The sequence below is a fragment of the Cuculus canorus genome, chromosome 3 (assembly GCF_017976375.1).
Source record: "Cuculus canorus isolate bCucCan1 chromosome 3, bCucCan1.pri, whole genome shotgun sequence".
Classification (NCBI taxonomy): Eukaryota; Metazoa; Chordata; class Aves; order Cuculiformes; family Cuculidae; genus Cuculus; species Cuculus canorus.
The window spans coordinates 38,981,624-38,999,494 of NC_071403.1; the positions used below are offsets into that span (position 1 = coordinate 38,981,624).

The window sequence follows — 17,871 nt, forward strand, 5'->3', positions numbered from 1 at the left end:
TTTTAATTTCCTGATCAAACTGCTGGTGCATGAGTAAAAATGCCTGTCCTGCTGCAATAAAAGGAGGACTAGGGAGAATATTCAGTCGCTATTGGATGCAGAAGGAACAACAGTGACAGAGGATGAGGACAAGGCTGAGGTACTTGATGCCTTCTTTGCCTCAGTCTTTAATAGTAAGGAAAGTTGTTCGCTTTGTGTACAAACCCAAGAGTCAGAGGAGCAGAATGAGGCTCCCAGGATCCAAGAGGAAGTGCTTAGAGACTTGCTTGCCCAGCTAGACACCTACAAGTGTATGGGGCTGGATGGGAATCCACCCAAGGGTATTGAAGGAGCTGGCAGATGTGCTTTCCAAACCCGTTTCCATCATTTTCCAGTGGTCCTGGCTGACTGGGGAAGTTCCACTGGACTGGAGGCTGGCTGATGTTGTGCCCATCTACGAGAAGGGTTGCAGGGAGGGTCCAGGCAACTACAGGCCTGTCAGTCTGACCTCAGTGCTGTGGAAAGTCATGGAACAGGTGATCTTGAGTGCTATCATGAAGCACATGCAGCAGAACCAGGTGATCAGGCCCAGTCAACATGGGTTCACAAAAGGCAGGTCTTGCCAAACTAACCTGATCACCTTCTATGACAAAGTGCCTCAACTACTGGATGAGGGAAAGGCTGTGGATGTAGTCTTCTTGAGCTTCAGTAAAGCCTTTGACGCAGTTTCTCACAGCATTCTGCTTCAGAAACTGTCAGCCTCTGGCCTGGACAGGCGCACACTCTCCTGGGTTGAAAACTGGTTGGATGGCCGGGCCCAGAGAGTGGTGGTAAATGCAGTTAACTCCAGCTGGAGGCCAGTCACAAGTGGAGTTCCCCAGGGCTCAGTACTGGGTCCAGCTCTGTTCAATGTCTTTATCAATGACCTGGATGAAGGCATCGAGTGCAACCTTAGCAAGTTTGCAGATGACTTTAAGCTGGCTGGAAGCGTGGATCTGCTGGAGGGTAGGAAGGCTTTGCAAAGGGATCTGAACACGCTGGACTGTGGGGCTGAGACCAATGGGATGAGGTCTAACAAGGCCAAATGCCAGGTCCTGCACCTGGGGCACAACAACCCTTTGCAGTGCTACAGACTAGGAGAAGTCTGGCTAGAAAGCTGCCTGGAGGAGAAGGACCTGGGAGTGTTGGTTGACAGCCGACTGAACATGAGCCCGTAGTGTGCGCAGGTGGCCAAGAAGGCCAATGGCATCTTGGCTTGTATCAGAAACGGTGTGACCAGCAGGTCCAGGGAGGTTATTCTCCCTCTGTACTCGGCACTGGTGAGACCGCACCTTGAGTACTGTGTTCAGTTCTGGGCCCCTCACCACAAGAAGGATGTTGAGGCTCTGGAGCGTGTCCAGAGAAGAGCAATGAAGCTGATGAGGGGACTGGAGAACAAGTCTTATGAGGAGCAGCTGAGAGAGCTGGGGTTGTTTAGCCTGGAGAAGAGGAGGCTGAGGGGAGACCTTATTGCTCTCTACAACTACCTGAAAGGAGGTTGTGAAGAGGAAGGAGCTGGCCTCTTCTCCCAAGCGACAGGGGACAGGACAAGAGGGAATGGCTTCAAGCTGTGCCAGGCGAGGTTCAAGCTGGACATCAGGAGGAAATTTTTCACAGCAAGGGTCATTGGGCACTGGAACAGGCTGCCCAGGGAGGTGGTTGATTCACCTTCCCTGGAGGTGTCTAAGTATGGGTGGATGAGTTGCTGAGGGGCATGGTTTAGGGAGTGTTAGGAATGGTTGGACTCGATGATCCAGTGGCTCCTTTCCAACCTAGTGATTCTATGATTCTGTGATTTTCAAAGAGATGAGATGAATGACAGTTTTGAACTGCTCAGCCAGTACAGCCAGGAATATGCCATTTAGTTGAAAGTGTGCAACGCGAGAACGAAACTTGGATTCAAAGTTCATTTTCAGCTTAAGTGTTTCAGAAGGAATCCTGCCTTGCCTCCATGCATTTCTACAGATCATGAACTCAACAGAAAGAATATGAGCACGTTTCGTTTATTCTTAGTGTTTTATGCTTTAGCTGGTGTGCTGCATGGCCTCCCTGCCTTACTTATGTAAGAGCAACAACATATCCTTTTAAATGTTGATCCAAAATAGTCTTGGCTGTGATTTGATTTAGACCTAAATCATAATTGTACACAAGGACTTCACCATAGCCTTTTAAAGCAAGCTGAAGCATATTTAGAGGTGATGGTCTCATCTCCTTGAGCTAACCGAAACTCTACAAGATGCTGCTTTGCTTGGCACCTTTCCAAGGTGGTTGCTGTACAGCGGGATTCTGGAGAAGCCAAATGATAGTGGCTTTGTAGCTAGCCATCGCATTCCCTGACAGTGCCTGAGGGATTTCAGCAATGCAAGCTAACTGTTAATGGACAAAATGAGCTGTGCTCGGAGAGTTCTGGTGGGTGAAGAGGGCAAAGAGAAATCTGTGCAGGAGCTGGCTGAGTGGTGATAGCTCCTAGCTGGATTGGTAGGATGAATTTACAAAAAGGAGTCATGGTGAAGTATTAAAAAAATGAACTAGCTTTTGGGAGTTCAGTATTGAAAAATTTATGGATGGCTGGAAAGGGAAAACTAAAATGCCTACTTTGAATTGTGTTACAAATTTTGCATTTCAGCTGGAAAACTACTCATTACACCCCTAATACTGGTTCTGGGACTGGCACTGGGAGCCATAGCTGTTGTAATAGGTAAGAGTTACATATGTGAATGAGTCTGTTTCTGATTTTGCAGTGACTTTCTGCATGACGTCTCAGTGTTTTTATCTCAAAGAGTTGGACACAAAGTACAGGTCTCCTAGATCTCATTTTAGTATAAAGCACATGACTCTTTTTTTCCAAAAAAAACCTAATTTTTTTTTGCTTAGTTACATTTTATGTCTATTAGCTTTATAATTTTTTTTTTATTTGGTTCTTAAGGCTTTTCTGAGCCAAAATCTTTAACTAGTAGAGTTAAGCTAATAAAAAGGCCATAATGATTTAAACACAGTGCTGGGGGCTGGCTGATTGGACCCTTGCTTTAATAACCCCAGTGGTTCACAGCTCTTAAGATCCTAGCCCTGTGCACAGCAAGATTTTGTGGCCCTAAGCATAGACACAGGAGCCCTCCAGCTTTAAGATGCAACAACAACAATGCAGTAAATTGGGATGAGTCAATCTGATATGGAGCATAAGCTGCCAAATTGAATTCCATTACAAAAAATGGTACTGTGAACTCATTTGATATAGTAAGGTCTGAGGCCTGTTGGGATGTGGCACCTTTATTTTGATATAAAAAAGCCAAAATATACCAGGATAGTTACACTGAAAAGATCTTATATAACCAATTAGCATATAACTAAAATACCATTACGGCTTTTGTAGACTACATTTGGCCAAATAAGGACTGTTGTTACTAATTTCAGTATTTAGGCTGAGAATACGTATCTCTTTCCCATATCTATTTCTCAGTTGGATTCACTGAAGATATCTACAGAGAGATATCTTAAATATTGTTTAGTGACATTTTTATTTTAAAAATTTAGTCAATAAAGACTTCTTTTTGCAAGTAAAGCTTACTGTGCTCAACAATTTGGTATAATCTGCGCTGAAAGAAAAATATTCTTTTGTTTATATTAAAAATTAAGAGGATTTTGGAGTAATGCAATATCAGTTACCCAGTATTCCATTGAATTCCCATCCTAGCTATAGCCAGATAAGATACAATCAAGAAAAGCAGTATGAGCAGTTCCAAAAACATTAATTATTTATAGAAAAGTTTGGGGTTTGAGGTAATTACTGAACTATTTACTGCCAATACAACTGTTAAAGTAATCTCAATATCATAGCTGAAAACTGTTTTACACCATTTACAAGGCTATTGAGCAAAGCAAGGACTCTGACTATAGTAATCTCATGTTATATGTTGCTAACTGTAGGGGTGTCTGAAAAGGAGGTCTTCCATTGTTTCAGCTAGCTGATGGCAAGAGAAAGGGGGAAATGCTTCTCATTTGGGTTTGAAAGAGTACCTCTTAAGACAAACTATTTTTCACTTGAATATACTTGATTTATTTGATTATTTTTCCTTCTATAGCTTCCTTTCTCTTGAAAGATTTGTAATAGTAAAATTTGCCTGGGCAAGGATGGACACTTGGTATTACTTCGCAACAGATGAGGATGTTTGTTAAAATAAATTAAAAAAAAAAGAAGTAAAGCTATAACATACTCCCTCTACTGCATGTGAAACTGCTTGAAAACTAATTAGTTAAATCAGCCTTAGACTTAGATCTAAGGATTGTCAAAGTGCTTCTTCCTTAAATTCTGTGGTTTTTATCTTATACAAAACAGCATGGTCCAGAAATTAATTTGTCAGAGATAGGAGTAATGTTGGCGGGAATTTGTTGTAAAATAAACAAAGTGTAGCTTAACTTGTTACCAAAGAGACTGTTGCAGGTTAATACTTTTTTCTGCTTGTTCAAATGCCTTGTTTAAATTCTTGAGACTTGCGAAAAGATGCATCTGAGTATTCTACGTACATTGAAAGAATGCAATGCACTGACAAAGGATTATGTTTAATTATGGTTTTCTTCTTATTTTCTTCTTTTGGCAGGTTTATTTGTGTTTCCTATCTATTGCCTTTGTAAAAAGCAGAGGAAAAGGTCACGGACAGGTATGCCCTGGTAAGGATGGACCTTACTCACCTGAACTGAGCTGGTCCTGCAAGGGCTATACGCGTTTTGTGCAACAGAGCAATACAGTGCTGGTAACAGCGTGAAAGCCACCAACCTGGAAGAAGGAACAGGGGATCTCCTGCCATCTTCCCTCAGCCGACAACACTACTGCAGACCAGAAAGCCTCTTTGCTCTAGTGCACTCTGAACAAGATGGGCCCCCTGACTGCTGCTTTTTAAATATTTTGGGTTTTGTTATTTTTAATTATTGTTTCGGAGGGGGTTTTTGAGTCCCAGTTTATGAACTAGACAATCAAAGTCTGTATTGTAGCCACAACTCTACTACCGATTTGGCCTGTGAAGAAAGCATTTAACTGCTAACATGTGCTCCGTTTAACTTCAGTGTCAGCATTTAAGGGAGAAATGCTTAGAAGTGTTTGGACTCTTGCTGTATACTGAGCGTACTACTTTTGGTATTAAAAACTACTTCTGTAAATAACTTCCATCACACAGCATTCTGTTCAGCATTCCGAAACCCTGCCACATGCCAGAGCATGACAGCTGGTTATCTTCCGAGTCCTCCTGCTATAGTGGACAAGAGTGTAGATTGCCACCGCCAAACTGCAGTGCCTAAGAAAGAAATACCCTTAGTATTGAAGCTCAGTGATACTTATATGCTAATTGGTTTCACTTTAGTAATTTATGACAGTCTAATAATATTGATCGGGGGTGACAGAATTGTTAGAATTCAACGTTTTAAAGCTCTTCCAGTATGGAAAAAAGAGGTTTAGATAAAAAGTGTCCATGGCCTGTTCTGTCCCAATATATCCCTGGAGTGTGATGCAGAACATACAAGGAAAAGTGTTTGCAGGGAAGCTGGAAACTACTTTTTTGTTCTGACTTGGTATGTTATACAAATGCTACACACTAGTTGTGTGAAAATTGAGTTGTTGATATTTTATAACTGAAATAGCATGTTTTGTTTAAGTAGACTACGTAAGTCTTAAAGCATCCACAGATGTCTCCTGAGAAAAATCTGAATTTTAGGTAAGGAGAGGGGTCCTGAATCCTTAGGAATTTCATTCTTATTCTCTGCTTCCAGTGTCTCTTCTTGGCAGATTTGAAGAGATAGCTATCCTTGCTCTTTTCCTAACTTCAGAATGCCACTGTTAGCTACCAGACCTCTTCCTCAGCACATCACCACAAGAGAAATGTTGTTCAGCATTAGGAATCTGCTGCCAAGAATTTCTTTCACTTTTAGCTATAATCCAAATTTATCATATAACTTAAAAAATAGAACGAAATAAATTTGTGTAAGCAGAACACTGAAAAAATAAAGAAACTGAAGAAGAGAAATATTTGCTTTGTACTTTAAAAATACAAGCTGATCTTCAAGAAAAGAAGATTGGATTCGTATTATAAAGGTACTTTCTCTTTTCAGTGTGTGTGTTTGAAGATATTTTTGTGTGTGTGCGCACGCGTGTGTGTATAAGGAGAGGGGAAAGCAGAGAGATGGGCAGTGTCCTGAAGAGTCTACAGACTTGAAAATAGCTTATTATTTGAGAGGATGTACTTTGCAATGCGTTCCTTGAAAACTTATTAAATAGTGAGTAAATTCTGCCCCACCAACATAGTACTGTTACAAGATACTCACATGGATTCCAGAGTCTCAGTTGAAGAAACTGGTGAATTTTGTTTACCTGGAAACACAAATATCAGCTTACTGTAGTTGGCTATAGTATGCTTGTCTGTCAGCTTCTGGTTTTGTTTTCTTGAGTATTTTTTCTTGTTGAACAGTGTATAAAAGCACACCGTAGTAGTCAACAAGTACTTAATAGTTCCATTTGAACTGAAGGGCACATTGACTCCGTTGTCCTAATGGTAGAAGTAGTATGTGTCTAAGATTTGCAATTTAAGCAGGGAAGCAATGACATTTAGAAGTAAAGTTTGACGTATATTGTCAATACAATTCCATCAGTTAGATTTCTTCTTCTATGAAACATCAGTTTTCTATTTGCATTCTGTCTGAGATTGGAAGCTGCCTTAAAATTGGTCTTGGTTTTGAGTGTGTTTTCTGAGGCTATACATATCAGCTGTCTTTTGGCTTACTCAGGGATTTTTATTCCTTCCTTTAAATGTCAAATAATGAAAATATTTTTGTATTATTTAGAAAAACCTTCAGACCTCAGAGGAAAATATAGCTAGATAAGATAAATTTGGGATTGCAATGCAGCCTGTGATATGGTGTCAACCTTTTCCACTTGAGAATATTTTACTACTTGAGATTATCTGTAATTAATTATACAGTGGATTAATTTCCTTTCTTTTCCTGTTTCTTTAGAAATATGTGAGATATTCTTACTTTCTTTGTAGCTGTTTTCACTCTGCCATGTTTGCCATTTTCAGTTTGTGATGGGAATTCACCAAGACCTGAAATTAGAATGCTAGAATAAAGAGCATAAAAGGGAAGATAATAGAGCTGCCCTTATTTATATTCAGAAAGTGAATTGTGGGTAGAGGAAATGAACACACATTTCAGCTCGTACATTATCATTTTGTATAAGGCATTTTGATTTTATCAGATTTTGATTAAATCAAAGAGAAATGGATCTTCATTTTCTACAGATAGCAAAACAAGGCATCTTTGACCTTGTACAGATGAGAGTCTAATCTTGCTTTCTCTGTAGGAAAAAAAAAACTAGTGTGAAAATATTTCCTTTTGCTTTTCTGTAGAACGGGAAAAAATTTCAAAAGCCAGAATAGGGATATAGATTTCCCTCCCCGCCATTAATATTACATAACATAACCAACTAAAATATGAGAAGTAGTGCAAAACTTTGTTGAATAAAATGTTAGCTTTTGAACAGCTCTTCTAATATAAGGAATCTTACATTCGTCAGAGGTGTCAGGTTTTTATAAGCATTTGTCAGTTTAAAAGAAATGGAATGAACTTTGTAAGGAAATTTAGGGATGTTTTTCTTTAATTATGTAAACATGTTTTGGTTTTTGTAACTGTGCTCTAAAGAAACTCACACCTTTCTACTTCATCTTTATTAGCAGAAAACTTCATCAGGCAGCTGGATTAACTGTTCTACTTCATCAGGCAGATTTCATGCTACTGTATGCTGTACACTTGCTTTCACTACACTTTAGATTATTTGTCCTTTTGAAAAGTTCTTGCTCACAGATACATGTATTCAGACTAGGAAGTGCTTAAATCCATTCTACGCTAGCCTTCTGTTTCTAGCTTGCCTGAAGTGGGCTTGGGCACACTTGCAGATATGCTGTTGGGGCTACTGTCCTCCTCATGGCACTGCGCTCCCACTGGGGAAGACTTTCTGGACACCCCAGTCAGGAGGGAGCTGCTTTCCCTTTCTCCACTAAGAATAATTAGTCGTATTTATTAATTGGGTCAAGTTTGAGGGCTTCTTAGGCGCGTCAATGGTAGAATGATTCTGACTGCTGCAGCCTCTGAGCATGGTTAGGTATATTTGCAGAGCTTAAGTAGGAGCTTGTGACTGCAAAAATAATTGTGCTTTCCCTTGTATAAATCTATTGGTGAGAATAAGAAGCTGAGCAGCAATGGAAGCGACAGGCAGACGTGCAATTCTGAGTAGCCTCATGCTGTAGCTGACCCATTGGTTTTAGTTCTGTACCAAATAGTCTGTTAGTCTTCAATTCTTACCACATCTATAAAAAAGAACATATTAACATCATTCAGATGTCACTAAAATACAGTGCACTTTGAGTGATCTATTATCTTCCTTTGGGGCAGTGCAAATGCATAAATAAGGGAGGATTTTGTTTGATTTTGATGTTTCTGACTTCATAACTCTTGCTGGTATGACGGGAGTTCTTGGTTTTGTATCTATTTATTCATTCTGAAAGTTTGATCAATCTGAGTTTTACTTTATTAACTAATTTGTAGTGACTACTGCCAATTTAACTAGAAAGCATTTTGGATCACTGTCAGATATTCTTTATAGCCAAAGGGCTTTCTGCTCTTCCAAAGACTGCCATAGCTTGTGTGATGGTAAATGGTCTCTGTTAGGTAGAGCAGTGATTCTGCCAAAGGATATAAATTCTCCGGTGACTGAATGGTTTCTCTTGCCAGTTAGATCATAGAAACTGTTTCATAGTCAATGGCCAAATAGTTTGCCATGCACACTCAGAATTCTTTAAAATTTAATTGTGGTGTTTTGCTTCTTGAACAAATATTGCATCATTCAGAATGCTTGGTATAACTCTGTGGCTCCAAGTTGTGGGTAAGAACCACGGATTACTGTCACTTTTATAATCTATATTAGATATCTGATTTTGCTGCTAGAAAGAATCCTACCTGAGGGAAATACTAGAGAGAAAATTTCTTAGTTTCTTTTAGTTTTCCAGCCTTATAGTTACAGTAGGTCATGTCTATTGCAGACATCGGTCGTAGCCCCATTAAACCAGACAAATTATATCCATTTTTATGCCAGCACAGAATTTGGCCTCAAACACTTTGATAAATACATCTGGCAGCCTGTTGACAGTCACTGTTTAGCAACTTGAAAATCTGGTTTACTTCTGAAGTGCAAACTGCTATGGAGGTGGTCCTCTCATTTGCAGAGTGACACTACTGCTGTTTATTAACTGCAGGAGAGGGCAGGGAGTAGGGAAGAATTTCTGAATTACATTTGTATTGAAGCAAATTGTCGGGAAGGAATACTAGTTTTTAATATAATAGAGACCTTCTTAATGCTTTGAGGCACCAGTGGTGTTGGAAAAAACATCCATAGACAGTGTGAAATAACATTCTGCTTTCTTCAGTGCAGCAGATATTAGCACAGCATAAGAACTGGAATTACAGCTGTTCAGTATTTTTTGGACTTAGCAGATAAACTTGAAGACACACAACAGTTGGGTTTTATGTTGCTGATCTATTTGGTGGCTTATCTTGCTGCTTCCATGTGAAAAAACAGCTGAGCCTTGACTTAGCTGCAATGAGACTAGCAGTGTTTTTAGTTAAGTACTGCTCAATCAATAACACAACACCCCGAAACTTTCTTCTTAATAAATCAAATGCAGCTTGTTGCAGTTATACAGGACTGTAGCTTCCTGGCTGATTCTTCCATATTGCTCTTTGCATAATAGCTCAGGGTCTATACACTCTCTCCAGCGAGGAATGGGGTGTTCACATTAGGCAGTCATTGATGTTCTTCCCAGAGTGAGAGTGGAATACCATAAGGTAGGGAAATGAAAACTGATTTTGGAGTGTATGCTCTGATTTCAAAGGTGAAAATGTGTAATAAGCTTTAATTACTTACTCCCTAGTGAAAAATAAATACATAAGCTTCTAAGAAAAATTCCAGCTGTTTATTTGTAAATGCAGCTCTTCAAAAAAAAAAATCAACCAACCACAGTAATTACAATAGCAACTACTTCATTAAATAATTATTTGTGCAAAAGAAAACATTTTTGGAGGTAATTTGGCTTACCAAAACTTGAAGTTTGCAAGTGGATGGATCAAAGGCAGAAAGATAAATTTATCGTGTAAAAATATTAGATATGTTAAGCATCAACATGAATTTTGCATATACCTGCATAAACACAGCTGCATGCTAGACTCAGTGTTTATCTTGTTGAAAACTTGTCAGACTGAAAACAGTATTGTTGAAATTTTAACCTACTGTCACTAAGCATGTTGTTACTAATATGATTCCACATTTACCTCATTTTTAGAAGGAAAATTACTTACCAATTCCAAACAAGCTGTTCAGATATTTTCAGCCTGACCTGAAAAAAAAAATGCTGATGCAGTCAAGAAACATTTTCCTGCCTTATGCAAGCTCTGGGTAAGCAAGTTAATTCAGTCTTTAGTCATGGACTATCCTTCTGCATAAAATATGCATTCTCTTAAGAGTTCTTCAGATCAATTTGCATTCTGCTGCTTTGTGTCCAGAAATTGCAAGGACAAGGGCAGATTGACATTTCACTGTGTTTACCATCTCATAATAAAATGTTTACCATATTTCCATTTGTTATACACTTTATTTCTAATGCTCTCCTTTTCCTTCTGTATTTCATAATTTGAAACTGACTTGTGAAAATGGCTGAAGATGAAATTGGACCTGGAAGATGTGATTTCATAAGAAGTGATTTCAGTAATACTTCGCTGAGCTATACAGATTAAATCTGTTGTATTTAAGTTACTTAAATGCAAAATGCTGAAATTCGTTTTTCTTCAGGGCTTTTTAATTTTGCATTTTTTAATGTAATTAAACAGCAGAGTCATCTTTGTTACGTAACTAGCTATCTGAGTCCAAATAACTTTTTAATGTATTTATTAATTATTTTGACTATGGTAGAGATGAGAATAATAGGTGCTAAGAAAAGGAAAACGTGATCTCTCTTTCTAAGAAGGTTGTCCAAGCTGAACATTCTCTTAATTTCATGACAGTTCAGTAAGAAGTCTTCCCGTGCCCCATTTCTTTTCTTTTATATAAATTAAGGTGAAGAATTCCCTTTAAAATTTGAATGGTCGGAGTAGTAAAATGATAAATCACGCAGTGTTCAGCATACAGGCTTCTGGCACAACTACCTAGTCAAAACACTGCAGATTCATTAAGAAAGCAATTTCTAACTCCATGTTTGGACTATATACAAACTAGATGCATCGTTGATTAGAATTCTCTGTAGTATATTTATTTGATTATTACGAAGTTATAAAAACTGGAGGTGGGCAATACCCGTGTAATCAGTGCTTGAATTCCAGTATTCGGTGTTTTTTATATAATGAGAAATGTTAAATGTGTAAGTGCCTTATCGCTTGATGCAAATGAAAAGCATTGGTTCCCTTCCATGGAGCAATACAGGAATTTCTGATCCGTGGAGTCCTACAGACACACATCTTAAGCCAAAGTAACCAATACTGGTTTGCTCAGAAAGTTAATAAATATTGTTAGTGAAGAAGTTATAAAAGTTACAAGTTTATTTATTACAAGTTATAAAAGTAATCTGGCATGTCTATTTTAATTTTTATGATCTTGATCTCCTTTCTGATTTTTCTAACTTGTTCACCACCTGCCCCATCATCTCCCTTCAGACTTCTGCAGAAATGCATATATGTGTGGCCAAAATGAGTTTGGACTTCCAGCATAACCAGCTGGTAATTTCAAACCACTTAAAGAAATACAACTTTTTGGAGAAGAAACATCAGCTGAAGTTAAGTTAGACCGCAACCTGTGGTCTCTGTGTCTTCACACTCCACGGCTCAAACAGGCCCTCTTCTGTACTAATTCGTGAAGATGGAAGCAGTGAGGAACGTGGTGCACAGAGGTGCACAGTAGCCGGGTTGGGACTTAGGAGCAGTATAACAGCATTTCAGTGGCATCCAACTTGAATTAATGTATTCCTGTTAATACAAGTTGATAGTACCTCTGGGGTGGGTGTCTTAATGGACTAAGACATCAAACAAGCTTGGTGGAGCAGCTGTGGAATCTCTGCCCGGCCTTTCATTACATGGTGGGAACTATGATCTGAAAAATAGTATTTGTTTTACTGTCTTCAGATGGCTTCCAAATCATTACTCTAGGGTTTATTTCTTCTGGGATTTCTTCTTTTTCGCAGAAGACAGTGAAATTTTTCCTTTTATGATCTAGATCTGAAGTCTGATTTTTGTTACTAACATTGCTTCTACTTTTGTCTCTCTATTGGAAGTCAGGTGTCAAGAATAAGCTCCTTTTCTAAAATTTATTTTGAATTACAGGGACTTGTTTAAGAAATTCTTTTAAGAAATACTGAAGTTATTAAAGGTAATTATGAGAAGGAAATTTAGTTAATAATGGGGTAGGTAGATGAAAAATTATGCTTAGAAGGTCTATTTATTATAGATTCATGACCATAAAATGGCTTTCCCATGTTCAATTTTTCCACTAAGAATTTATAAAGAAAAGAAAGAAAAGAGGGAGAAATGAAGATGAGAAGAGTATCTCTTGGAACATTTTCTTTCCCTGAAATTCATGAGTTTTTCAGAACTGTAGGAAAGGTGCTTTTCTTTTTTCCCCCTCTGGAGTTTTTAGTTAGTAGAACTGTCACTTCTTGCAGTATTATTCAGGATTCAGCTTGCTTCTCTGACATTTTTGGTGATAGTGAATTGGGTTTAGCGCCATACTGCAATAAAAATAAATGAATTATCACTCATAACTATTTTAGCCTCTGTTTCAGTGTTATCTCCAGGTTTTAGGCATTAACCAAGTCATTCTATAACACACTGAATAGGAGGCACCATGTATCAAAGTACTTCTTCAGTCTTACGAGTTACTGTTTATTTTTAAACGTTAAATGACAGTCTTATAACCAACAGGCACAGAAAGTTTTTTCCATTATCTTTCTCTTGCATTTAGATGGTAACTGTATTTTTTTGTTGTTGTTGCAGAGTATTGCAATGATGGTCTTCATGCTGTAATAACTTGACAAAAGTATTTGGGAATCTTGGGCAATATTTTACAAATAATCCATCTTCAAGTTGGTATTTTAAACATATACCAATAATCACTGTTGAGTGTGCTACCTTTGTGGCTGCTTTAGTTTGTGTCAATGTTTTGTAGGGATTACATCTTGCTACTCTGTTCAGAGTGCCTTTTAATTTAGAAGGCATAGACACTGTCCACTGATGTCTTCTGTTGAGTTTACCATAGTAATGTCTAATTTTTGAACTTGTCCTGATGAATGTATAACTAAAATCCTGTTCTTTTAAAAAGCTATAGTAGACACAGATTGTATGTGCACATGCATGGATGCAAGGGAAGGTGTTCTGCCAATGTTTGTCCTGCTGGACAGGACCTTTTGAAAGTAAGTGAATTTTTTAACAGTTTTATTTTCAAAATGTTACCTCACTAGTATTCAGTAGTAGGTATGTCTCTGTACTGCTTCACATTGCTAAATACAATCACAATCATGGTAGGCAGTTTAATTTATGACTCTGATTATTCTGGTGTCTGTACTGAGAATGAAGTTCGTAAGTGGAAAACTTGCAGTACTTCATTTCCTTTAGAGGCATTCCTTTCACTTACACTGATATCTGAAGCCCCTGTTACCAACAAACTGAAAAAGTGCTTCCCTATGATGAAATGGAAGAATGTAAAGTCGTGTTTGAATGCACTCCACCTGTTTTAAAATCAATATTCAGAAATGGGGGGTGGGGGTGGATTTAACGAACTATGGGAAGATATATATTGTAGAGTTCATTCAGTTGCACACAAGGAGTTTTACGATGTCATCTAGTAACGTCTACCTAATAAAGTTTTGAAAAAGAAAAAGAAAACTTGTCTGAATGTTTAACTCTTTCTTTAAAACAATCGTATGCAGGAATGATAGTTGACCAGCTTTAAGGAGTCTTGCTTACATCTATAATCTTTTTTATGATTCTTACATAATTCTTAAATCTTTTGATGGGAATTTTTAACTTCAGAATCTTTGTGTTCACAATCGCTCTATTGCAGTCATGGCAATTTTAACTGCTTTAAAATTGAAACTAGACTTGAGCAGCATTTTTCCTGTAAGGCATATTTTTATGTAAAACGCTCCCTGACATGCAGTGTCATCTCTGGGCTACTGCTTTCCTTTTTAAAAGCATCTTAATATGCAACACAATTTTACCTTCTCATTAAATGTTAAAATGTTAGCTTAAAATAACCCAATACAAAATGAGGAGAAAATACGTTGGTATCCAATTTTCCCATTCCCATGTAGGATTACTTTGTAAAGCTCGATCTCTTTGAGAGTTTTTAGGGAAAGCAGCCTGTAGCTGTAAGCTTGAAATATGCAATCCATTTATAGAACCAGGTGCTTCTTTCTCTGGAAAGGAGCTGTTTTCAGTTTCCACACTTTGTGCATTCACAATATTGAGGGAGTGTTTTGTCTGACGTGTTGATGATTTTTTTAAGCCCTATGCCCAATTATGAAATTGCATTTGCATGTTCATGCAGACAAGGTAGTACACTTAGTTCCTACAGAAACAAACTTTAAGTGAAGCTGAAACACAATTCCCTGTAGTGAAATACACAGCAAAGATCTTGAGGCTCGTGCTAGGTGCCTCTGGCCAAGGACAAGCATTTCAGCCTGCTCTCCCCAGCCCCCTCAACAGTGAAGATTTGCAACCAAATGTCAAGGGCATCATACCAGAGGTTCCTTATCTGCAGGAATTCTAGCATACAGTCTGCAGCAGTGGAAAGATGGTCAGGAGGCCAAAGAAACTGATATCCCTGGAGCTGAAACTGAAGTTAAAGGCCAACTTCTCACTTGCAATCTAAAACTGTCTGACAAATGACAGAAAAGCAGACTTTGATTATAAACGTGGTATTTCTCTAAGTAAATAGGATTCGTGTGCTCCACAAATTATTAACACACAACTGTTTTTCAGATGTTTCTCTTCAGATGACTGACACGTCCTTTTGCAAGTAGTAAAAATAGTGATTCTAGCAAATAAATGTAGGGGCTTTCCCTAAGTCATTAATACATTTGTACCTGCTCATAAGCAATTACATTTAGCCATTAAAAAAAAAATTAACATTCAAAACATTTTGAATCAATACTGCAAATTCTCCTGTTTTTGCTTAGTACTTTGGCTTCAGCAGTGAACTGCGAGTGGGTTGTGTGGAATCCTAGCTAATAAGAACAGAATTAGAAATAGCCTTGTGGGTAAAGCTGTGATGCCTTGGAAAAGTCAGCAAGGCTTTTATGAAGGAGCTGTGCCTTACTAGCCATAAAGTTTATTTGTCAGGTCAGCAAATCATCTTGTTTCTATAGTGTGTCTGAATTTCTACTTGAAATCTTTGTTGGAATTCCATATGATGGCCTCAAACGCAACTAAATAGACATGGGCTAAGACGGAGATCTTGCATGGATGTTGTATAGGCAAAAGACACAAAACAGAGTAAATAGTTTTTGCAGCGAAGGAGGATGTCTGTTGAACTCTGCAGCTATCTGTGCATAGACTTTGCTCTTGAATGTATTCGTAAATGCTGTGAACAGAAAAAAGTAAGTGATGGACTGATGCTGCTGATGAACAGTCATGTGTGAGAGCAAAGCTAAGAGCTGGTAACAGTGATCAAATGGATGGGTTTTGGGCAATGAACAACAAAATGGAGCAAAAGTCTTCAGCACAGGAGTGATACGACAGATACATAATGTTTTTCATGTTTGTAATACATTTGAGTGATGTTCTGTGCTGGCCCAGACCTTACCTCTTTGATCACCTTGAGCATAAGTAATACAGTTTCTCTCTCGAAACATTTCTGTCTTGACGAGATTGCTGCAATTCTAGGTGCCCATCACCCGCTTTTGTTTGCCTTCTGTCTCATCAGTCCCATTTCATTTTGTAAATTATAGTTTCTATTTTGTTCTCTTTCAGGCTAAAAAATGCTAGACTGTCTCCCAAATCTTCTAGCTGGTAGGAGAAAAAGTGCAGTAAATTAATTTTATAAAGCTCATTAATGCTGCTTTTCAGGCTTGTGTCGTTAAACAGGACTCTGCTAGAGATTCCCCTGATAACTATTGTACACTTTTACTTTCTTCATTTTGTGATTTTCATGGTAGTTCTACCATCTGTATGATGCATCATGTACTATGCATGTTTTCACTGGGGAATTTTTTGGGTATTTTTTTAAGGAAAAAGCCATGGATCTTCAGCCGTACATAACTTCTGAAACTGCACAGTTTTTTAAAAAAATTCCAGATAACTTTTTCTCAATCATTTGAATCTATTTATTGTCAATAACTCCAGTGATTAGGTTTATTCTGTAAATGCTCTAGCTTTAAATATTTCAGAATTGTGTTGTTTTGTTTTCCTTTTTAATAGAAAGAAGCTGTTTTAAAAAGATGCTGTGACATGCCAAGAACCTGTTAAAATAGTTTCACTGTGTTTTTATCATTCATTTTATTGTTTTGTGTAGATCAGACACAGAGACTTTGGGATATGGCTTAGATCTGCAAAGATAACTGAGCAGTTGGGCTACCTGTGATGTTATGCTGTGTATCTGTGTACAGGAAAACATCTGTGTATAGCTATTGCCTATCTGCAATAATTAAATATGCACATAAAGACAATACAAATGCATTAAGGCTCCTGCCTTCACCATTTTTTCCCCTGGAGGATTTTTGATGTCAAAAACTTAAATGCTGCCAATAATCTTAGCAATATGTATTTTTCAGCTTTCTAAAAATTATTTTTTGACCATCATAAGTTTCTTCTCTGAGATTTTCCCATGCTGGCTGGGAAAAAAAAAAACAGTTTTCAGCTGTCTCACCTGTTCATGTTCAGTTAAGGCCTTGCTCTAATCAAAAGAACCAGCCAGAGATTGTAGCTGGGGACTAAAGAAATCTAGGACAAAGCAATAGACCAGCATAGCTAAAACAGAGCAGTAAGTTATGCTGTGATAGCTATTCCAGTGTAAGTTCTTCCTACTGTGATTCTGTTCTGGAGTGAAGTTATTTGATCTTGAAAAACCCCTGTATGTGCTTTTCTGGAATACCAGTCTAGAAGCAATTGCTCGCCCACGTTTCGTTCCCACATGATGAGAGCGGAATTACTAGTTGACTATAACCTCACCTTTCATTTTGGCCTAATAGACAAGTATCCACAAAACTTTTGTTCAGCAGGAGCCATGCAGTCCACTGAAGTCTGCCTCCTTACCTAGATGGAGCCTAAAATCAGTAAGGTAAAGAGTTCACTTTCAAAAGCCTGAGTGTAGTTCAATATATCTATACATGGAAAAAGCTTTCTTATTCAGTGTGGTTATGTTGGCAAAGATGTGAAGTCTTAGGAGACAAAGCGCTTCATTTTGCTAAATCTCTCATATTCATGCCTGCTTATTTTACTGACAGCCCACCGTGCCAGAAAAAGGAAATTATCCAGTGGGTTAAGAGATGTGACGATAGATTTATCGTGTGTTAGTAGTTTACATCATGTTTAAGTAATATTGTATGACATGCTTTTCTGTAACCAGGCCCTTAATGAATTTGTGCAGGAGTTAACAAAAATTTAAAATGACCGAATAGAAGAACAACACATCAAGCATATTTGCTATTATAAATCAAACTAAGGCACTTTTACGAGACATTCTGCATGTAATGAAAAGTAAAAAATACAGCCATTTCATTGAATAAGAATACTGTGCTTTTAGCTCATGAACAGAAAACTAATAGACATAACTACTGGAGT

At 38.0% G+C, this 17,871-nt stretch overlaps 1 protein-coding gene across 2 annotated transcripts in view; it reads left to right on the top strand.

Annotated features, from left to right (window-relative positions):
* The window catches only part of RNF217 (ring finger protein 217), a 70,497-nt gene extending 53,952 nt beyond the window's left edge, over positions 1 to 16,545 (top strand). Inside the window, exons 4-5 of one of the 2 annotated variants that reach the window (XM_054062546.1) lie at positions 2,645 to 2,716; positions 4,614 to 16,545. In XM_054062546.1, coding sequence (XP_053918521.1) covers positions 2,645 to 2,716; positions 4,614 to 4,687 — 146 coding nt within the window. In that variant the 3' untranslated portion in view covers positions 4,688 to 16,545. The remainder of the gene's footprint in view (positions 1 to 2,644; positions 2,717 to 4,613) is intronic. The other variant, XM_009557255.2, reaches the window with a different exon arrangement.
* Positions 16,546 to 17,871: the final 1,326 nt, after the last annotated feature.